The following is a 21,999-nucleotide window of genomic DNA, read 5'->3' on the forward strand; positions in this document are numbered from 1 at the left end:
TTGGAACTAAGCTAAATGTGAGTGTGAATATAGTCTGTGAACTGAGAAAAAAATATTTTGAAAAATCCCTTTCAAATCCCTTTCAATCTATGTTAATATATACTTGTGAACTACTGACTTGATTGTCTCAGTGATATCAACTTGGCAACGTGTGATAAATCTTGCTGCATTGTTTCTGGGTATGAAATAAATTCACTTCTCAACTCAAGTACCTGAAATGTACAACTGAAAGCTAGTGGCTACATTCTCCGTACCTTCCTCAAAGTTCCTGCTCGCTTGCCTTCCAGGCCCACTTTTTGAAAGACAGTGAGTGATTACTTTGGTTTATCAAAGGATTTTATTGTGCAGAGAATGACTAGAAGTCAAAGGACTTGGACTCTTGACCTAAATCTGCTACTAACTAGCTGAGACCTTGGACATGCCACTTCAGTTCTTTCTGTTGGAAAAACCTATGATTTTATGAGTATATAGGAGCTGCCTTGGAATCACTTTGTTCTGGAAAAAATGAGGAGAGGGATTTTATTGGTACAGTCTCAGAAACCCCTACTCCAAATGTCAGAGATCTTATCATACTATGGCTTTTGGTGGTAGAATTGGTGATGTGGGGACCTAATTCATCCAGCAACTGTTAATATATTGTCTATAATGTCCCAGTCACTTATCTAGGTGGTAGGGACACTGCAGTGAACAAAACCAGTATGATTCTTTCCTTCTTAGATTTTGCATTCTAGGAAAATGATTATTAAAAACACTTCTGAGTGCTTGGAATATGCCAGTCACTGCTTGAAATGTTTTCTGTATATTTTGTAATAATCCTACTGCTGTCATCACTATTGTACAGTTGAGGAATCTGAGGCACAGAGAAATTAAATGATATGTTTAAGGTCACGGAGCTAGGAAAAGGTGAAGGTGGGATCAGAATCAGGCTTTCTGGTTACAGTTTATGGTCTTAACTACTATGGTTTATTGCCTCTCACTGTCAATTACTTTGTTCACTTCAAGTAGTCAGTATTCTTTGTAGCTCAATCATCCCCTGCCTCTGCTGCTGACAGTGCTGTCATCTTGGGCAGCTTTTAATGGTACCAGTGCCAACGGCAATGATAGTAGTAGCTTCTTTTTATTAAGAACTGCCATGTGTTGTGGGCATTGGTACCGTGTGTCCCAGATGGCACTACTGGTAAAGAACCCATCTGCTGATGTGGGAGACATAAGAGATGTGGGTTCGATCCCTGGGTCAGGAAGATCCCCTGGAGGAGGGCATGGCAACCCACTCCAGTACTCTTGCCTGAAGAATCCCATGGATGGAGGAGCCTGGCGGGCTACAGTCCACGGGTCACAAAGAGTCGGACATGACTGACGCAACTTACCGCGCATGCATGCACTGTGCATTGTGCTAAATGCTTTTCTCATCCTCAGAACAGTCCTCATGGGGGCTATTTTTTATCCTCCCTTTACAGTCTGGTCTTGGCTGCTGTCTCTACCACAAACTATTTAACTTTGAGCAACTTACCTAATTCCTAAAGCCTTTGTTTCATCATTGGAAAATTGGGGTTAGTAATATCTACTTGCTACAGTTGCTATGAAGATTAAATAGGAAAATGTATATAAAGCATTTAGGCTATTGTCTATCCCAGGGACAGCGATAATGGCTGTTATAGCTTAGGTCTCACTCCTATTAATCTGAGGAGCTGGGGTTCAGATTTCATTCTCAAGGCTGCTTTCTTGGGGACAGGCTGGAGCTGCTGAGTCCTGCTTGGAGCGGGGCAGCAGTGGCAGGCATGGGGGAAGCCGGTAAACTGCCTCTGGCTGCTGAGCAGCAGGTGGACCTGGGACCGGAACAGGAAGTGGAGAGGCTCTGGTCCACCTTCCCAAGGGCTAGCAGCTACCACCATCGAGGACAGTGTCCCTTGAGGTCTGCCTGGGGCCATGTCCAAACACCAATACCATCTAGCCAAGCGCAGCTGTAGGGCAGCTGGCATCATCGACTCGGCCTGCCCCAGCACCACCCTTCCCACAGGACAACCAGGGACACGTGCGGCTCAGGAGGTGCCCAGCTTGAATGGGACACAGCCTTGCAAAGACCACAGGCCAAGCGGGATTATCCCATTTTACAGATGGGTAAATCAGAATATGAGCGGTCACATAACTCTAGCAGAGCAGAATCTTGACTTGAAACCTAACTTTTTTACACCAACCCTCTGGTAGCTCTGCATAGTTTATATAGATGATCAAGTGAGAAAATTCAGCAACCAGTGTTTTATGTTATTTTATATATATATATATATATATATATGTATATATATAATTTTTTAACCTGAATTATCTATTGCATTTAAGAGGCATGTCTTGGGCAGGATGTTAGTGAAGAGATCTGAGCTATATTGTAGGTCTTCCAGGAATATACTCTGGGAGCTCCTTGTCTTTTTCCTGCATGTCACTTGTCATCTTAATTTAATGACTGTGTGTGTGTAGTTAATGTGCTCATGTCTACTCCTTCATCAGACCGGAAGCATCAAGAGGCAGGGCCAGCGTACCACCTGCTTCCACTTCTGACATTAGGTGGGTGTGGAGGGTGCGGCTTCCCTGGTGCCCCTAGTGGTAAAGAACCGGTCTGTCAATGCAAGAGACGCCAGAGATGTGGGTTAGTTCGCTGGGTTTGGGAAGATCCTCTGGAGTAGGAAATGGCAACCCATTCCAGTATTCTTGCCTGGAAAATTCCATGGACAGAGGATCCTGGTGGGCTATAACCCACGGGGGTCACAAAGAGTTGGACACAACTAAGCATGCTCGTATTGCACTGGAGGCTTGTACCCAGGAACTGAATGGACCTCATCGTGGAAGGCAAGACCTTTGGCTTCTCAGACCCTCACATTAGAAGAGACAGTCAGTGAAAAATGATGGGAGGGACCTTGTCCGGCTGCCTGCGCATCACAGACTAGGATTGGGGGTGCTGGGTGCATCAGCACAGTGATTCCCAGTGCTCTGCTTACTTTGGAATAATGATGGTGTTGAGAAGCCTGAAAGCTCAAGATAAATATGGAGAGTTCTCCTACTGTTCCTGTTTTCTTTGTTCTGTTTTGCTTTTGTAAGCATATGCTTGTCAGTTAGGGCTGGAACCGAACAAAACAGCTGCTAAATATGGTTCTAAGAGAAATAACATTTTGGTCTTTTAGTTTAGAGTAAGCACAGTCTTTTGACAGATGTCAGTAGGGAATCTGGGGGTAGACAGTTATTCTAGGAGCCCTATCAGTCGTCCGTATTCTGTGGGGGTTTATTTCACCCTGCCACAGAACTGGTGACCTCAAGTGAAAGACCAGTCACAGAATGGCTGTGAGAGAAGTTTGGGAGAAGGGTTATCTAGAATCTATTGCATGCTCCCAATTTCTCTGTTGATTTCATTTTCAGAGGAGGGGGAAAGACTGGGAAGAATATGCATGATCTTTTATGATGCTAAGGAAGTAGCCATTCCTAGTTATATATTTAGGTTTGCCTTTTCCAGTCTTTGGGATTTAGTCCATATATGTTATTTAGTGTTCCAGTAAATCCAATGTCATTCAGGGGACCTGGGAGAATTAATGTATAACTCAGTGACTGGGAGTATTAACTCCTAGATCTTAAATCACTCCACCCTGCTGAGAAGTCAGACTCGAGCCTGTCAATGCCACCTGAATTTCATCAGCTGATAGCTGAGAGAATTTTATTCCAGCATCCCAGGAAACCTCAAAATTGAATATGTCTTCCCAAGTGTCTCGCTAATTTCTAAAGAGACCCTTTTTTGTCCATAAATATCTGACCTGGTTTGTTATGCACCTGGTAGTCTGGTTAACAAACAATTGGTTTTCTTTTACTGGCTTAATAGTTGAAAATATTTGATATATAGACTGAATTTTCCTGTGGCATATTCCTTGTATATTAAATGAACTCTTTTTAAAGAGGAAAAGAAAGGAAGGAAAAGAGGTTAATATTTATTAACATCTTATTTAGGCCCTAAATTAGTCTGGACACCTTCACAGTCTTCATAGTACAACCCTGTCTGGGAGATACTATTGTTTCCATTTTACAGATGGAGAAACTGAGACAGAGGGCAGTTTTGAAACTTGCCGTCTAGCAAGTTTTAAATCAAGGGCTGGGAACTCAGATTCCATGAAGTAGCTGGGGTACTGACTGGTGAAGAGCCCAGGGAGTCTGACCAGTCACCCATCAATGGTACAACCTTGACTTAATGCTTTCTCTTTCCGTGCCTCAGTTTCCTCCTTTGAAACCAAAGACAGCAACAGCACTCACTTGATAGAGTTGTGATAATGAAATAACCTATTCATGGAAAATGCTTAGAATAGTACCTGGCACATAAGTGCTCATAAAATGTTAGTGATTATTGTGATTTTTATTATTATGACTAACCAAATTTGCCTTCATTAGTACTTGCTGAAAAGTTACATTTTCTTTCATGGAACAGCTTGTCTTTTGATATGTTGTTCTATTTCATTATGAAATAATGCAAACTACTCTACCTTAGAATTAAATTTTCTTTTCAGCCTTGCAGCAAAGGTTACAATATGAATAAAGGCATGTGTAGCCAACAGAGATTCCTAGATTCCTGACTTCGGTAAATGTCAACATGTGCTCTTTTCTCCTTGGTATACGTAACCTTCTTTCATGCTGCCCATCCCGGCTTTACGAGCTGCTAAGCAAATACGAGAGAAGAATTAAGCTGATTCTTGCCTCTTACCTTTCCTGTCTTTGTAACATGATCATTAGGCACAGTCTTCTGCTTGTTGCATTGTATATGGTCACTTCCTGACAAGCTGTTTTCTCCACTCACCTGAGGCACAGCTTACACCATTGGGCCTTATAATTTTCCTTAGAGCTGGGAATACCATAGGAGCTTATGCATGTGATGTGTGCATGCTCAGTCTCTCAGTTGTATCTGACTCTGTGATCCCATGGACTTCTCTGTCCATGGGATTTTCCAGGCAAGAATACTGGAGTGGGTCGCCATTTCCTTCTCCAGGGGATCTTCCTAATCCAGGGATCGAACCTGCATGTCTTGTGTCTCTTGCATTGGCAGGCGGATTTTTTACCACTGTGCCATCTGGGAAGCCATACATGTGACAGTTTTGTGCAATTGGGAACTGGGTCAGGGTGTTGTGGAAGGGACAGTGTCTGGGACAGCTTTGTCTAGATGGAAAAAGAAACAAGGTAAATTTGTTAGACCTTTGGCTCTGCATTCTGATCCCCCCCCTTTTTTTTAGCTTTTTATTTTGTATTGGAGTATAGCTGATTACCAATGCACAGCAGAGCAACTCAGCGATACATATACACGATCCCATTTTTTGCAACTTCCTTTCCTCATGTTGTGGAGCATGGGGAGTGGGACATCAGTCTTATTGGGAAAAGAGTTTTGTCTACCAGCTGTGTGTTGGACGCCATGCTAAGTGCTGGGAAACACTGAGATAAATACGCTCCAGAGCCTGCTCTCAGGCCATTTGTAATGCATCAAGGGGGAGAAATGGAAGAGGAGACCACACTGTATGAGAGGGGTTATCATGGAGTTGTGCACAGCGTGCTGTGGGTGCAGAGAGGTGGGGCACTAATTAGAGACAGGTTCACAGAGGAGGTGTGATGCTGGACCTTCAAGGATGGGCTTGCCTCAGAGAACGGTAGAAGGAATAACCTTGGCAGGCAGAAGGATGGAACACGAGGCTGCGACTGAAGGCTGGGCCTCAGAATGACAGATTCTTTACTTCCAATTTGAATTACGTTGTATAGGATTGTAAACTGTGGTATGTTGTGTTTAGAAATGTCTATTTTAGGAAGATGGGTGTGAAATATTGAAAGGAAGAGAGAATTGATTGAAAGTAAATAATCCCAGCAAAAGAGGGTGAGCCCCGTTGTATGAATGGATTGGAATAGGTGGATATAGTGGACTTTGGGACATGAAATCATGAGCACTTACTGCAAAACATGAGTATGGAACCCTGGGGTTGGCCAACCTTTAAGGGACAGGCAGAAGAAATAAAAATCTCTTTGAGAGACTGAGTAGTGTGATGGAAGAGGATGGAGAGCATGGATTCCAACAAGAGTGGTGACGCTCAGCAGTGTCAGTGCCTCATAGGGAACAACCAGGACAGGCTGAGAAGAGACCGTTGCAAACAAGAGATCCAGGTTGCTGTTGAGCCATGGGAGAAATGACTTTAGAGTCCTGCAAGAATGGAGAACACAGCTGAACACTTACAGTGCTCAAGCTATACCATGATTGCCAGGCAAAGTCTCTAACATTTATATGCATTTGTGTAAGGGAATATGTACAGACATCCAGCTACCCAGGCTCTTGGATTCAGGGAGAAGGGTGGGGGAATCTTAGTGTCAGCTCTCAGTTCAGGTGTTCCTGAACAGTAGCTCTGCCTGTGCTCCCTAGGGTCTCAGAGAGCCGATTTCTTTCCAAACACCATCATGACTCTGTGCTATTCTGTCTTATTACTGTGAGCATACTGGAGTAGGTAGATGCCTGGAGACTTGGCTTTCAATCGCAAGTGAAAGTGAAAGCATTAGTCGCTTACGTGTCCGACTCTTTGTGACCTTATGGACTGTAACCCACCAGGCTCCTCTGTCCATGGAATTCTCCAGGCAAGAATACTGAAGTGGGTTGCCATTTCCTTCTCCAGGGGATTTTCCCGACCCAGAGGTTGAACCCAGCCAGGTCTCCTGCATTGTAGGCAGATTCTTTACCGTGTGAGGCACAGGGAAAGCCTCATTTCTAGCCACAATGCTTACAGTGCTCTCTCCACTACTGAGGCACTCACTGTCCACCTGCTGGGAGTGTAGGCGGCTAGCGATACTGGGAATTGTTCTCGGCTGAAAGAATATCCCTTCACCCAAGATCATCACCTCTGGGACTGGGCTGGGGTCAGCCTGTATGTAATGACTGGTCATTGGAGGTGAGGCAGAGATCCCCTTGCCTCAAGGTAGGGTGATCCTGAAGAGTCATCCGGCTTCAGACCACCTGTGGGAGCAGATGGACACTGTATTTCCTCCCCGTTGCTCTAGTTCCTTCATCTGCTCAGTGCAGACCCTCTTCACTTGCTCCCCACTGGTGTTGATTCTGAGGCACACCCTGACTAACTCCCTCTGTGTAAATCTCAGCCATTCTCAGAGTCTGTTTCCTGGGGAACCACCCTAACTTGATGATTGTTTCCAGTTTAGTTGCCTACCCAAGATGAGTTGCCATCAAACTCTGTAGTCCCTCTGACCTTTGCTTCTAAGCCCCCTGAGTGTGTCCAGCCTCTCTGAGCTGCTGGAATGAGAGTCCTGGCATTGAGTCTTCTTGAATCTGATTGGCAGGGCCACATGCCTGTGAGTGAACTATTTGAGGAGGGGAAGGAACCTAGAAGTCGGCTGCTTCACTCCTCCTGAGATCTCCCCTTTAAACCCCAGTCCCAATGAGAGGTTTGTGAGGTAGGGTGACCCCTTGGTGTAGAAGGGTGTCCCTACTCTGCACCCTGTTTTTGCTTCTGCCTCCCCTTCCACAACCCTCCCCTGCTTCCCAGGCTCCTTAAGGCAGTAGTCCCATGGACGGTGGAGCCTGGAAGGCTGCAGTCCATGGGGTCGCTGAGGGTCGGACACGACTGAACGACTTCACTTTCACTTTTCACTTTCATGCATTGGAGAAGGAAATGGCAACCCACTCCAGTGTTCTTGCCTGGAGAATCCCAGGGACAGGGGAGCCTGGTGGGCTGCCGTCTATGGGGTCGCACAGAGTCAGACACGACTGAAGCGACTTAGCAGCAGCCTCAGCAGCAGTCGCCGTCCTACATCTTGGGGCTTCCCTTGATATCTCAGTTGGTAAAGAATCCACCTGCAATGCAGGAGACCTTGGTTCAATTCCTGGGTCAAGAAGATCATGTCTACCTTGTAGAATTCTTGCCAGGGTTACAGATAATACATGTAAGTGTGTTTAGCACATAGTAGGGGCTCAATAAATGAATGCATTCATTCATTCGCTCACTCATTCAACACTTACTGAGGATAGGCTACCCACTCCAGTATTCTTGGGCTTCCCTTGTGGCTCAGCTGGTAAAGAATCCACCTGCAATGCGGAAGACCTGGGTTCAATCCCTGGGTTGGGAAGATCTCCTGGAGAAGGGAAAGGCTACCCACTCCAGTATTCTGGCCTGGGAATTCCATGCACTGTATGGGGTTGCAAAGAGTCAGACACGACTGAGTGGCTTTCACTTTCCCTTTCATCCTACATCTCCTTTCTTTCGTTCATTTTTTTTTTTTTTTTTTTTTACGTCAAGAAAAATGAACGTTGAAAACACAGTCGAGGTATTTCAAGCAAATGTAGAACCTCTCTTGAAATTTGTTGCAGAAACACCACTGAGCAAACAAACTACTAGGAAGCGCAGCTTAGAAACAAACAGCAGCTGCCACCGTTTGTGGGCTTCTCTCCCCCCCACCTCCCCCACCCCAATTTTCCTCACTTCTTTCTAACTCCGTTTGTAATAAAACCTACTGCTCTAATGGTCTAGTAGTTTAACAAGCACAATTTTTCTTTCCCATCTTGAGGCGCCTCCCGGGTGGCCTTAACAGTGACTTTTAGCTCTGGGATCACCATGCTCAGAGCTCTAGGCCCTTTCACCACTTTGTCCTGTCTTATGGTTCTGTCTGGGACTTTGTCCACACCTCCCTGACCAAGTGAGGCAGAGATGGAATTTCTGGACTTCTCCATCAGTCTGGAGTGGGGTTTCTTGCCTTCCTGGCTTTATAACAATGGATAATGCTAATTCCAGTTTTGTGAGTGACTAAGTGCTTCAACTGTTCTTTGTCTTACTATTTTTCTCAACTTGTTTTCTATGTGGGATTTTTTTTAATGCATGCTTTAAAAGAATATTTCTATTTATATATCTGACCGGGTCTTAGTTGTGGCACATGGGATCTTCAATCTTCGCTGTGGCATGTAGGGTCTTTAATTGAGGCTCTTGAGATCTTTTATTTACTTTTTTTTTTTTTAAATTATTTATTTGGCTGTGCTGGGTCTTAGTTGTGACATGGGAGATCTTTTAGTCGGGGCAGGTGAGCTCTTAGTTGCAGCACATGGGACCCAGTTCCTTGACCAAGGATCGAACCCGGGGCCACTGCATTGGGAGCGTAGAGTCTTAGCCACTGAACCACGAGTAAAGTCCCTCTATGAGGGATCTTTGAAGGCACATCGTAAAGCGCTTTTCTTGGGCCTGACTTAATAAAAGCTGTCACTTTAATGAGCTCTAATTTGTCACATTCAACTCATTTATCTTCTTCTCCATGAATATGAGCACTTCTCCCTTTAAATGTTATAGAGGTGTGGGATTCCTCAGCTTAAAAACGATTCCTATTAGATTGGTGACTCCGGGCAGGTGGGTGCTAAGCCCTCACCTGCTCTTTCCCAGGACTCTCCTGGGTAGATGTCATCCCCGTTTTATCTGTACAGAGACTGAATCATTCTTCCAGAGGGTCCTGGATTCAGGCAGCCACACCAGACAGAGCTGGTGTTCAGCCCAGGTCTGTCTGAACCTAAAATCCAAAAAGGTCTGTCTAAAAACCTAAAGGTCTGTCTGATTTCCCCTCTGCCACTCAGTCACTGCCTTGCCATTTGGCAGTGTTCCGAAAACCTGTTGACTGGAGATGGGAAATGCTTTCCAGGTCAGAGGCTGAAGGCTTTTTCATTTGTCCCTCAGTGTTTGTCATTGTTGTTTTGTTTAATGTGTGTGTGTTTTTTAGGTGAGTTAATGCCTAACATTTAAAAATGAGGAGATCTCACATTATGCAAAATGTTCAATTTCATTTCATTTTAGACCTGGTAAGACTGTGCTCATAGGTTGAAGCAACAGCTATTGGTTCCACCTAGGCACCCCCCTCCACCTACAAAGGAGATGTGACTTCCTCAGTTTGCCAAAGGCCTCCGTGGCCCACCGCACTCTTCTCTGTTACTTGCTTGCCCTCTGTGGACATGTGCGTTTGTGATTCCTGATCTAGGCCTTTAAAGAAATCATTTCCCTCCAAGTAGGAATCAGAAGAGATCAAAGTCACTTTTTGCCTGTGAATTGAGTTTTATAAGCTTTGATTTTTCTTTTTGACTTTTGGGGTTGGTAGTTCAGGAATAATAGACACAATTATTGGATATTTACTGAGCACGGGAACATTTAGGTGACTCTCAGGATTAGCAGACACCTGTTCATGGATAAGAATGTGCGTCATTCTCCAGTTTCCTTTGCATTCTGGGTCCTGCCAAGACCCTCCCAGTCCTGCAAGAACTGGAGGCTGTCTGCAAAAGTGTGTTTTGCAGAGGCAGCATTGTCGGGAAGGGAGATGAATTCAGAGGAATACCTTCTGAGAGGAAGTTAGGTGGATTCCATTTTCTCTTGAAAACCGTTGACCAGCGCCGGAAGATTGCCCCATGGTATAGTAGTGCTCCTCTCTCAACTGCCAGCGTTCTATGCAGCCAGCAGATCAGAAATGTCAAACAGAAAGATCTTAAAAATTAGAAACCCCTTAAATTGATGTGTCTTTCATTTTATGCCAATGTACCTACAAGTGTGTTTCCATTTGACAGTACGAAATGGGTTAATTCTTTTTTTTTTTTATTGTTTCCATGAAAGTCTTGTCTCCTTTTGTCTGATTTAAACACATCTCATAGAAGTGTAAAATAGAAACAAATGGATTTTGTCTCATTTCATAGCTGCAGCTGAATTAAATTTTAATACTCTTTAATATTAACATAAGAGAGCCTCCCCAAAGCTGTTATTTATTTGCTAATTTTAAATGTGCATTTGCTTTTGATTAAGACAACGGCTAGAGTATTGTTTTGAATTTTTATTGCTTATTTCTTTTCTTTCAGGACCCCGCAGGAATCTTTGAATTGGTGGAACTTGTTGGCAACGGAACATATGGACAAGTATATAAGGTAAGTTCATTGAGCTTGAACATGGCTCGTGTGTGGTTTCGGTTCATGAATGCTGAATAGCAGTACTGTCTTTTCTCATACATGTCTCATAACAGATTTAAAATGAAATAATATACTTGTTAATTGACTCTCCATCTTTTGAAATGAATCTGTAGTCCCATTGCCTAAACTGGATTCCTAAACTTTGGGCATTTCCATTCATTATATGTTACAGAGCTTATATCTGACGTGTGAATTCTAACGGTACATATTTGAACCTCTCTGAAGTGTTTAGTTTCGTTAATCGCTGCCAGAACTGGTTTTTAAAGGCGCAAATGATGCTATTTACTTTAGAAATTTAAACTGTTAAAGTATAGCAGCTGGAAAAGGAGATTTGCTACTGGCCTAGGGCATGAGTTAAATGAGTTTAGTGAACAGTGTTTGGAGAACACTGGCTGCCTCACAAAGGCAGGACTAATGGCAGCAGTGACTCTTACAAAATAGGAAATAATTAAAAGCTAAACTTGAGGTTGAGTTGAGGAATAAAATGTTCTTGTTCTTATACTGATTTTGCTTTCAGATTCACCTTAAACATGCTTTTAAAAGATATTTTCTCCCAGTAAATGACCTAAAAAAGTGATTGTTTAGAAAAGTGGCTTGATTCTCCTGATTATCAAAAGAAAATCGAAATTACCTTTTTGGACTAAAGCTCGGGGGGTTTTAGTGAATGAGCTATTGAAATAAATGCCTTCAAAACAGACCAACTGTTTCCTCATGATTATTTCAAGAGAAGTATCTATCACTTTTCCTAAGTGGTAGTGATATGAGATGACATTTCAACTGTAAATTCTCTGTCTTGTTCTGTTAAAAATTTCCTTCTTTGAATCTTAAACGTCTCTTAGTTGATTAAATTATTGAAGTCCACCAGATTGTAACATTTTCAGTACTGTAGAATGTCAAAAGAATATGTGTGTTTATATTTAAGTGTATGTAAATTATAAACATTTTAACTTTTTTTTTTTTACCAAGTGGTACCCTTTGAAAATTTCTCTCAGGAAAATTTCTCTCTTGCAAAATTTGATTATTTCCTAAAAGGTCAACCCCCTGCAATTAGAAAGAATGTAGTCTATCCCAGCCTTTCACTTGATGTTGATCCTGTCTGACACAAGAAAGAAAGGTGTCTCAGCAAATGCTTTTAAATACTTTCAGTGAAGATAATTAGGTTGGAAGATTGTGTTATTGCATTTTGAGAAATTGGATTGAACTTGTGAATTAATGTGAGCTAATGAATTAAGCCCTGATTTAGGCAGAAAATTACTTCTGATTTGCTGTCAATATGGAGAAACAACTCTGTATAATGCTGTTGCTTTTACAGTGCCATTCCCTTGTGCTGTGCTTCCCACCTGTGGAATGCACGTTTGGAAGGTGACTCACAGCTTCGTCCACTAATAAGAGGTGGACTGTACACTCCTGCAAGAGAGGATGATAACAAGATAAGGATTCTCAGTTAAGGATGAGAATGTTTGGAAAATCCAAAATTAGCCCTAATTTTTTGGGTACCTGAGGAAAAAAAACAAGTGGCAAGAGGTCTCAGCTCTTTAGACAGGAAAGAAATACACTAAGTTGCAAACACTGTTGTTCCAAAGGGTGCCCTTCTCTTAGTGGTTGATTCAGAAGTGTGGCCCCTCTCACGCTGAGGGGAGACTGCAAAGCTGGCCATGGCGACCACATTGGATTTGCAGACAGGAGACTTGGTTTCTTGTTCCAGCCCTTTGTGTTTTGTGGCACTGAAGCTTTTCTGTGCAATAGTCAAGTGAGAGTGTTGCTATAAATGCTTTGGGGACTTGGAATGATTTATCTGAAGAATTAAACCTCCATACCCGGTTAAGGATTGGGTTTCTAGGCAACCCAGATGACATTAGGTGGCACCCCCTCCAGGACAGAGACACCTGGGTTTCCTGAGTCACTAATCCAATCCTGCTGTTACTCTGAGCTCTGAAGGATTAAAGCTTAATAAAACTGCCAAACCGGATTTCAACTATATGTGAACCTTAAGAGAAATAAGTTAGGAAGTGATTGTTCACATTATAGGTTATATTTAACCTTTATGGAATAGGTATATTTTTAAAATACTGTACACATGAATATAAATTTTATAGCCCTAGGAACAGATTTCTATATCAAAAATTCTATGATAAATACTTTCTTTACATTAAATATTAAATCTTTTAATTTTTGTAACTCTAGCTTTTGTTGTTCCTAGATTTCATAAAATGAGGTATAATTTTATGAACAATGATGTGGATGTAGCCTTTCTTTTCTGGAAAGATTCTTAAAAGTTTCTTTTAATAAGTTGTCCTAAAAGTCATAACATAATTTTACTTACAAATAGTTTTTTTTTAAGATGTAGAATCTTTTTTAAAAATTAATTATTTAGTTTTTGGCTGTGTTGGATCTTCATTGCTCCTTGGGCTTTTCTCTAGTTGGAACAAGGCGGGCCACTCTCTAGTTGCGGTGTTCAGGCTTCTCATTGCAGTGGCTTCTCTTGCTGCAGAAGACGGGCTCTCAAGTGCTTGGGCTTCAGTCGTTGTGGCCTCTGGGCTCAGTAGTCGTGGCTCCCGGGCTCTGGAGCACAGGCTCAATGGTTGTGGTGCATAGGCTTAGCTGCTCCACGGCATATGGGATCTTCCTGGACCAGGGATCATGTCTCCTGCACTGGCAGGCTTATTCTGTACCACTGAGCCACCAGGGAAGCCCTACAAGTAGTTTTTTAAGAAGCATACTTAATTGAATACACAAAAGTATATGTAGATATTAAGAGAATGTTGCTTGGAGTATATCTTCATTTAAGCCACATAAATCCAGATGTGGAAATATATTTTATATAAAGGTCATTTAGTTACATTTAGCTTTTTGAAGTAGCTTCTAGTTGTACTCCCAAGTCTAACGTGGTCTCTCTGTCCTTGGAAAGTTAGATTTATCTTTTGCATTTTGGTCCTGTGTGGTCAGGTGGCAGTTCAGTATCTGGTTTTTGCTTTACTTACTAGACAGAATACATAAATAATGAAGAATAGAGAGTCTCTGTCAGGGTTTGTTTTTTTTAATGAGGAAATCATCTTCTTGGGCCTATAATACTGAAAAAGTGAAGTTGCTCAGTCGTGTCCAACTCTTTGCGACCCCATGGACTGTAGACTACCAGGGTCCTCTGTCCATGGGGATTTTCCAGGCAAGAATACTGAGGTGGGTTGCCATTTCCTTCTTGGGCCTATGGCTCCCATTAAAAAATAAACCAAGAAAATGCCACATACCTGCTTGCTAGAGACTTTGGCTGTTAATTAGCATGCCGTTTATTGGGACCTGATGAAATCCAATTTCATCACATTTTTGTTAAAATAGAGTAATTGTTTTAATAGATGCAAATAATTGTTTAATGTTCATTGCTAAAACACCACTAAATCTTAGCCACAATTTTCAGAAATGAATGTTCATCTATCCTGTTTCTTAATTTGTCCTTTGGAAATATATATTGATGATTGCAGAGGTGAAGACCTTATTACTGAGTGACAGTGTAAATCAGGAATATGGTAGATTCCTCTGTATCTCTGAGGTTTCTCTTAAAACCTCCTCTAGGTTGTAAAGTATGAGATCAAGAGGCAATGTTCGTTATAGTGGTTATAGTGCTTGTGGAGAGAGAACACTGAAACTGTGTGTTTGTGTGTATGTGTTTTCAAAGGGTTGCAAACTTTATAGATATGTGACCTACCTTATAGGTTATCTCAGAGAAGGCAATGGCACCCCACTCCAGTACTCTTGCCTGGAGAATCCCATGGACGGAGGAGCCTGGTGGGCTGCAGTCCATGGGGTCACTAAGAGTTGGACATGACTGAGCGACTTCACTTTCACTTTTCACTTTCATGCATTGGAGAAGGAAATGGCAACCCACTCCAGTATTCTTGCCTGGAGAATCCCAGGGACGGGGGAGCCTGGTGGGCTGCCGTCTATGGGGTCGCACAGAGTCGGACATGACTGAAGTGACTTAGCAGCAGCAGCATAGGTTATCTAGCCCAGTCATTCCTCTGCTAGCAGTCTGTTCATCCTTGATCACCTCCACGCATGTGGAACTCATTGCCTTCCAGTCATCCTATTTACTTGCAGTTTTCTTTGAATGTTCATTGTCATATTGAGCCAAGATTCTGCCTTCCTGAAATGTTTACCAGTGCAAGCTCATTCCATGTAACTGTTTAAAAAAAAAAAAAATTAAATCCTCTTCCATAAGAACGTAGTCCTTCAAAAAACTTCTCTCTTCTTCCCCCAAACACATATTTGTGTCTCCTGGTCTCCAGGCATTAGAGCCTCAATTGCTTAATTCTTCCTATGACTTAGACTTGAGGTCTTTCATTATCTTGACTTTTGTCCTGAAACAATTCTAACATATTAATGAAAATAATATTTGATACTATAAAATAGTATTTTCTATGTCATAAAGCATCTTGTATATATAATCTGATTTCTGATTTAATTTCGATAATAATTTCATGAGAACCTTGCTCTTACTTCAGGGTCTTTATCGAAACAGTTCTCTCTATCTAGAACACTCTCTCCGCAGCTTCCTCATGACCCGGTGTTTGTCTTTCAGAACCCAGCGCACATGTTACCTCCTCAAGGAATCTACTTTTCAGGCAGCCACTGCTACTGCCTTCCTCCCGCACTGACTTTCTCTATCACATCAACTTATTTCTTTGCCTTTGTGGCATTGACATTCTCTGAAATTATCTTACGTCTTTGTTTATGTATATATTAAACAGTTGAAATGCACCATAAAGGAAAAATAAGGATAGGGGCCTAGTCTGTCTAGGAATTGTATCCAGCATCTGGTATATACCAAATGGTGACCTGTGTGGGGCCCAGAGTTGAGCTCTGTTTTCCTTAATAATAATTCTATCTGTATTTGTTCCTAGTATTTTTTCAGCATTTTCCATAAAATATCTGCTTACTTCAGATATGCATATATGGACAAAAATAATCAACAGAATTCTCTACTTGTTTCTTATGGTAGGATCTGGGTGTGGATTTTATGTTAAATTAATTTTTGATAGTCTGTGGAAGCAAGCCCCATTCTGGAACTTTACAAATGAAGCAAATCAGTTTTCTGAGGTTCAGTCCCTGGTAGAGGTTCCTAAACTTTACTATGTGAAACAAGTGTTTGAGAAGTGATTAAAAATGTAGATTTCCAGGCCTAACCTCTTAAGTCTTGTTCAGTAGGTCTGGCTGGGATCCAGGAATCTGCACTTCTAATAAGTTTATAGATTCTTGCTGATGTTCAGAGCCCTGGGGCCACACCTCCAGAAACTCTGCAAAAATGATTGTCAGTTACCCTGTAGTAGGGCTGCCAGGTGGCACTAATGGTAAAGAACTCGCCTGCCAGTGCAGGAGACATAAGAGAGTTGGGCTCAATCCCTGGGTCAGAAAGATCCCCAGGAGAAGGAAATGGCAACCCACTCCAGTATCCTTGCCTGGAGAATCCCATGGACAGAAGAGCCTGGCGGGCTACAGTCCATAGGGTAGGAGAGTTGAACATGACTGAGTGACTTTGCATGCATGCAGGGCTACTTGAGTGAATGTTAATCCCAATGTTTTTTGTAATCATTTAAGAGTTTTTATGCTGACTCTAACATGCATAAACTGAGAAAAGTTAAAAAAACACAAAGATTTTGATTTGGGATTTGATGCTAGCCAGGTTTGACATACTCATTCTGAGATTTGACTTTTGCTGTTTTTATTTGACATGCTTATGATTACAGGTAAGGTTGTTTCTGAATAATTCAACTCAAAACCTGAGAATTGAAAGGGTCAAAACTGACCTGGTATAGTAGAAGAATCTGAGCCCACTGCATGAGAATTCCTTACATTTGTATATTGGGATCTCTTAATAAACCATCTGTTGAAATAAGACAAAGCATTTTAATAGTAAGCTTACTAACAGTCTTAATATGGAGGTGATTCTGTGACATACTTAGGATTCAGCATAGTTTATCATAGTCTCTTCTAATGAATCATGAATCACGCTGTTCACTTCTTGTTTGGTAAGGAGTGATTATAGGAGAATGTCAAATTTCTTAGATAATAATGGCATTTGCTTTTTTAAACAAGAATTCCAATATAAAGAATACATTATTTCACATTTGTTGAGTGCCAGTGCAAAGGCCCTGTGCTTTGTATGGGGAGAATGCAGAGTCAGTCAAGGGGGTTCCTAGTCTCAGAAGTGTGCGATCAGGTTAACTAATTATTGTGTGCTAACGTTTTTGAATGTTGTGTCTTAGTTACTCTTCATGATTTTATAGGGGAGGAAACCAAAGCACACTTATTAAACCACATTATCCCTTAAAGGCAGGGTTTCTCAACCTTGGCACTGTTGACATTTGGACCAAATAGCTCTTTGTTGTCGGGGTGTTGTCCTGTGCATCATAGGGTGTTTAGCCGCATCCTTGGCCTCTACCTATGAGATGCCAGGAGCACCCCCAAAGTCTTGACAATCAGAAATGTTTCCAGACATTGCCAGGAGTCTCCTGGGGGGTAAAATTGTCTCCCTCCCTGCCCCGCTCAAGGACAACTTCTATAAGGATAAGACAATATAGCAAAAACTCTTAAAACTGGACAGAGACAGTGGGAGTATAAAATGTGGAGCATCGTGAATCAGACTGGGGACCTGAATGGACTATGGGAAGGGCATTTGGAAGAAGCTTGGAGGCCATGGCATCTGTACATCGTGGGATGTAATTTAGCATTTTCATAAGTGGAAAGAAGTGTAATGAAAAGGAGTTTAGAGCAGATCTGTCTTTCCTGTTCTCTTATAAACCAGGCTCTTAGGCGAGATCTAATATGTTGATTGCCTTTAAAAATAATTTTTGTACTGTTTATAGTGACAGATTATCTATTAAAATAAATTAATGATATAGCCCAAGGGTACTAGTTGGTTTCTTTAAATTTTCTTAAAAAAAGGTAGCTACCAAAAATACCCCAGCACTATTTTTCTAGGAGTGTAGAAACTGATTTTTAACATCAAATAGATATTTTAAAAGATGTCTCCAAGATGCTGTAGCACATATGAAGCATTGTTCCTAGTCATAGGTTCATTTGACCATGGCTAAGCCTTTGGGATTATTTAGTTATTATTGCTTCATCTCAGAGGGTACTTTCATTGTAGTTGGGCAGAATTACAGCTAACAGTTTTACTCCTACCCTATAAGTAGAATTATTTACCCTTGAAATGGGTTGGCTTGTTGAGCTTTTCATAGATCCCTGTGTTCATTGCATCTAATTTGGCTCAAGCCTGTGCCACTTCATGCTATGATCTATTGGGTGTAATGAATTAGATGGTTGCCATGGTAGCATTTGGGTAGACCTTTGTGAGCCCATGTGCCATATGCATAAGGAAGGTTGCTTTTCTGCTGGGTGGCCAGACCTCCAGAGTTGCTCCCAAAACCTGCCACAGGGGACTTGGTTGGATTTCTTGTAGCTACTGGTGTTGCTCAGCCCTCATTGTTTATGGAAATCATCTGGATAGTTTTGAAACACTAAACATATCTGGACCTTTCTCTGGAGATTTGGTTTTAGTGGGTCTGGTGTAGGACTAGATAAAGCTGGCTTCCAGAACTTCCCAGATGCTTCTATTGCAAAACCAGAATTGAGATCCACTGGATTAAGGTATTGTCTGTCAGGGGACTTAAAGGCTCTTTTAGGTGTCTCTGCCTTTGAGGAGACATCTCTTCTACTATTATCTGTATCCTGGGGTTTTGTTTACCTTGTTTATTTATTCAGTGTCATCCTTTATAATAAATATCATTAGCAATTTGGCACATGTATACCTACCTTTCCTTTGAAGTGTTTAGATTGCTTTAGTTTAAAATACTTCCCGTCCATCTCATATCAGTAACTTGCCAAATAACTTGATGCACAGCACCCTGGCGACTTATAGTTTTTAGATCTCCTAACACCCTTAATGACTTGGTGAGTATAAGGCAGTCTCAAGTAATTAAACAATCAATAGTTACTAAGTAATTACCATTACTGGGGGATGATTTGTGACCTGTGGAATGAAACTCCATCAGGATTATAGGCACAGAATTTAGGGCCATGTACAGTTTTAACTGTTTAGACATGGAAAACATTTGAAACTCTTAAAAAGAGTGATTAATTGGGGCCCTAGTTTGAATTTCTTATCTCTGTGGTTTAACCTCAAATATAATTGTATTAAGTCCACTTGGATGCTTTTGCACGTGCAAAAATAAATAGCTGCTGTCTGGCAAGCAAATATGTGCTCTCCACTAAGTAGGAGCCCTGATCCGTGGTGAGATTCTGGAGTAGAGGGATGAGGCACTGCCCAGACCTCCACGCCGGGCGGAGCACAGCCTCCTCTGCCGAATGCTGTGGCCTTGGGCAGGGATTCTGGTTTTGGTCCTGTTCCTTGCTTTCCAGTGCACAGACGTGCTGTCTGTTTTGTTCCCATCTGCAACAGAAGAAGAGAAAACAGCAGCTGGCTTACTAGACTCTTAACAAATACAAAATAGCTACCATAATGATGATAATAATGAAGTCATCTTTCTAGACTGAAGAGTTACGAACTAAAGTATGTGAAGAGTTCAGTCTCCTTTAGGGAGAAGACGCTCTATTGTGTTAGAAAACTGGCCCATGATTACATAATATAGCCTGTTGGGACTACTGTCTTTGGCAGACCACTAGCATGTTCCAGATGACGTCTTTCTGTAGAGTATTTCTTGAGAAATTCAGTTTTGTTCTGTGTGTCCCATTGAAGAAGGTAGTAGGAGTTTCTCAGCTGAATTTACTGGAAATCTTACTACTTTTAAATTTTGTCTGTTTGTCTCTCTTTGCCTCTTTCCTTCCCCCATCCTCTTATCGTGGTAAAATACCAATGCTATAAAATATTGTTTGGTAGCATGAAGTACATTCACGTGTTGTGTAACCATCCCCACAGTCCAAATCCAGAACTTTCTTCTCATCATCTCAAACTGAAACTCTGTACTCAGGAAACAGTAACTCCCTCCTCCCCACTCCCTCTCCCCCGCACCAGCCCTGCCTTGCCTTTCTTTTCTAAAATATTCCCAGTAAACTTGATTGTAGAAGGGATGGTTTCCTGTGAGCTTCTTGTAACACCAACTCTCTATCAAGCCCCAAAGGGTCCTGCAAACCTGTTTCTCATGATGACTCACCGGCCTGCTTTGTCCTCCAGGGGACTGACCACCCAGTACCTGCAGAGCAGCAGCTTGTTCTAAGAAGCTGAAACTGGCTGACATGCTTGACTTTTCTACTCTGTTTATGTCTAAATAAAATGATCCTTCTCAGGTGGAGGTAGAAGTAGAGGAAGAGGTCAGTTCCATTGCAGCATTTTATACGAATCTTTTCAGAGTATTGTTCAGGTTTTCTCTATTCAGTTGTTTTGGGCTGTGATTTTTTGTCTTACAGTTTTACAGTGATATTTCCCTTTACCTTTACTGCATCAACTATTTTCTTTTTTTAGTAGGAAAATGTTTGTTTTCCATAGGAAATCCAGTAGTTCATATAACGACGGAATGTTCTAGAAGGAGGATAGTTGGGGTGTCGCCCATGTAATATCCCTTCTCAGCTACTCTTCCTGCATCCATCCATAGAGCAGCCCCACGCTGAGGTCCGCAGGCCTGGATTCCTTGTCACGTGACCTCTGCGTCCCCCTCCAGCCTCATCTTTGGCAGATCCTGGCTCCTGTGAGTTCAGTCCTGTCACAGTACCTGCAGGCTGTTTGCTCTGCTACCTGCCCGGCATGCTTAACCCTTCTCTGCTCCCTGGGACCCTTGCTGACCTCTCTTTCTCACCTTGCCCTTGCTGTTGTGTTAGATTCTGTCTGGCTGTTTCCACTCTATAAACTCTGAGCTCCTTGAGTTCTGGAACATTATTACCTAACTATTTCTCTAGTGCCAATACAGAGTAGATGGCTAAAAATACTGATTAAAAAGAAAGTATACTACTTCCATGTTTTGCTGATTTTGGAATGCCCTATCTCAGTGGAGGTGATTGGCTGGCATCACCGATTCAATGGACATGAACTTGTGTGAATTCCGGCAGACAGTAAGGGACAGGGGGCTGGGCTTGCTGCAGTCCATGGGCTCGCAAAGAGGCAGACACGACTTAGTGACTGAACAACAGCCACAACAATCTCAGTAGAATGTGTGTCATTTTTGCTTAATCTCAGCTGTGTAAGCCTGTAAAACAAGGAGACTGACACTCAATACAACATTTCATAATAGCCAACACCCAGTAAATACTGATACATTAAATAAAAACAGTGTCCACCTACTAGTATAATAGAAAAAAAAATAGGATAATGAAAAAAGAGTTTCCCCTTCTTTCTGAAGGTGGTTTCACGGACAAGCGTCTAAAACTGACCCTGTTCCTAAACCCAAGACGCTACAGGCCAGTTAAACTTGCAAAGGCCCTGGTGCACACTCTGGAGACAGAGATGGGTCTTCTTTTGCCACCTTGTCTCTTGGACTGTGGGCTTAAACATCAATATCCATGGTTATAACAGTTTTCATAAAACCTTATCTTGATTATATTTCATTTGATTTTCATAGTCTCCCCACAAGTGAGACAGAACGGGGTATGATTATTCCTGTTTTAAAGTTTGAAGAAGTTGAGGTCTCAATATAAATGACTTTTCTGAGGTCACCAAGCAGGCAGGTAATAGAGCTTGACTTGGGGTCTCATACCCTAATTTTCCTCTTAGCTCCACAAGCAAGTTTCCTAAGAGGAAATCTGGGGTGAGGATGAGATGTGGAAATCCCCCTAAACGTTTGTCAGGGATTGGTTTTACCCTGCTCTCGCATTGCATGTTTAAAATTCGTTTAGGATAGATCCCCGATCAATTTGAATGTGTACTATAAAGTAATGATGCCTTAACTTGTTTCAGTATATACTTCATCTAATCTCTATATTGAAAATACTGAAGGGTGATTGGTGGTTGAGTAATACATTTTTTATACAAGGAACCAAATTGTTATTTCCCAAGAAAGATAAGAAGTTAATTCTTT

General features: G+C 42.0%; 1 protein-coding gene across 10 annotated transcripts in view; it reads left to right on the forward strand.

The window, feature by feature from the left end:
• Window positions 1-21,999, forward strand: part of TNIK (TRAF2 and NCK interacting kinase) — a 407,656-nt gene that overhangs the window by 74,841 nt on the left and 310,816 nt on the right. For all 10 annotated transcript variants that reach the window (XM_027541165.1, XM_027541136.1, XM_027541146.1 and 7 more), the window contains exon 2: window positions 10,874-10,939. In XM_027541165.1, coding sequence (XP_027396966.1) covers window positions 10,874-10,939 — 66 coding nt within the window. The remainder of the gene's footprint in view (window positions 1-10,873; window positions 10,940-21,999) is intronic.

This window comes from Bos indicus x Bos taurus, chromosome 1 (genome assembly GCF_003369695.1).
Source record: "Bos indicus x Bos taurus breed Angus x Brahman F1 hybrid chromosome 1, Bos_hybrid_MaternalHap_v2.0, whole genome shotgun sequence".
NCBI classification, from domain to species: Eukaryota; Metazoa; Chordata; class Mammalia; order Artiodactyla; family Bovidae; genus Bos; species Bos indicus x Bos taurus.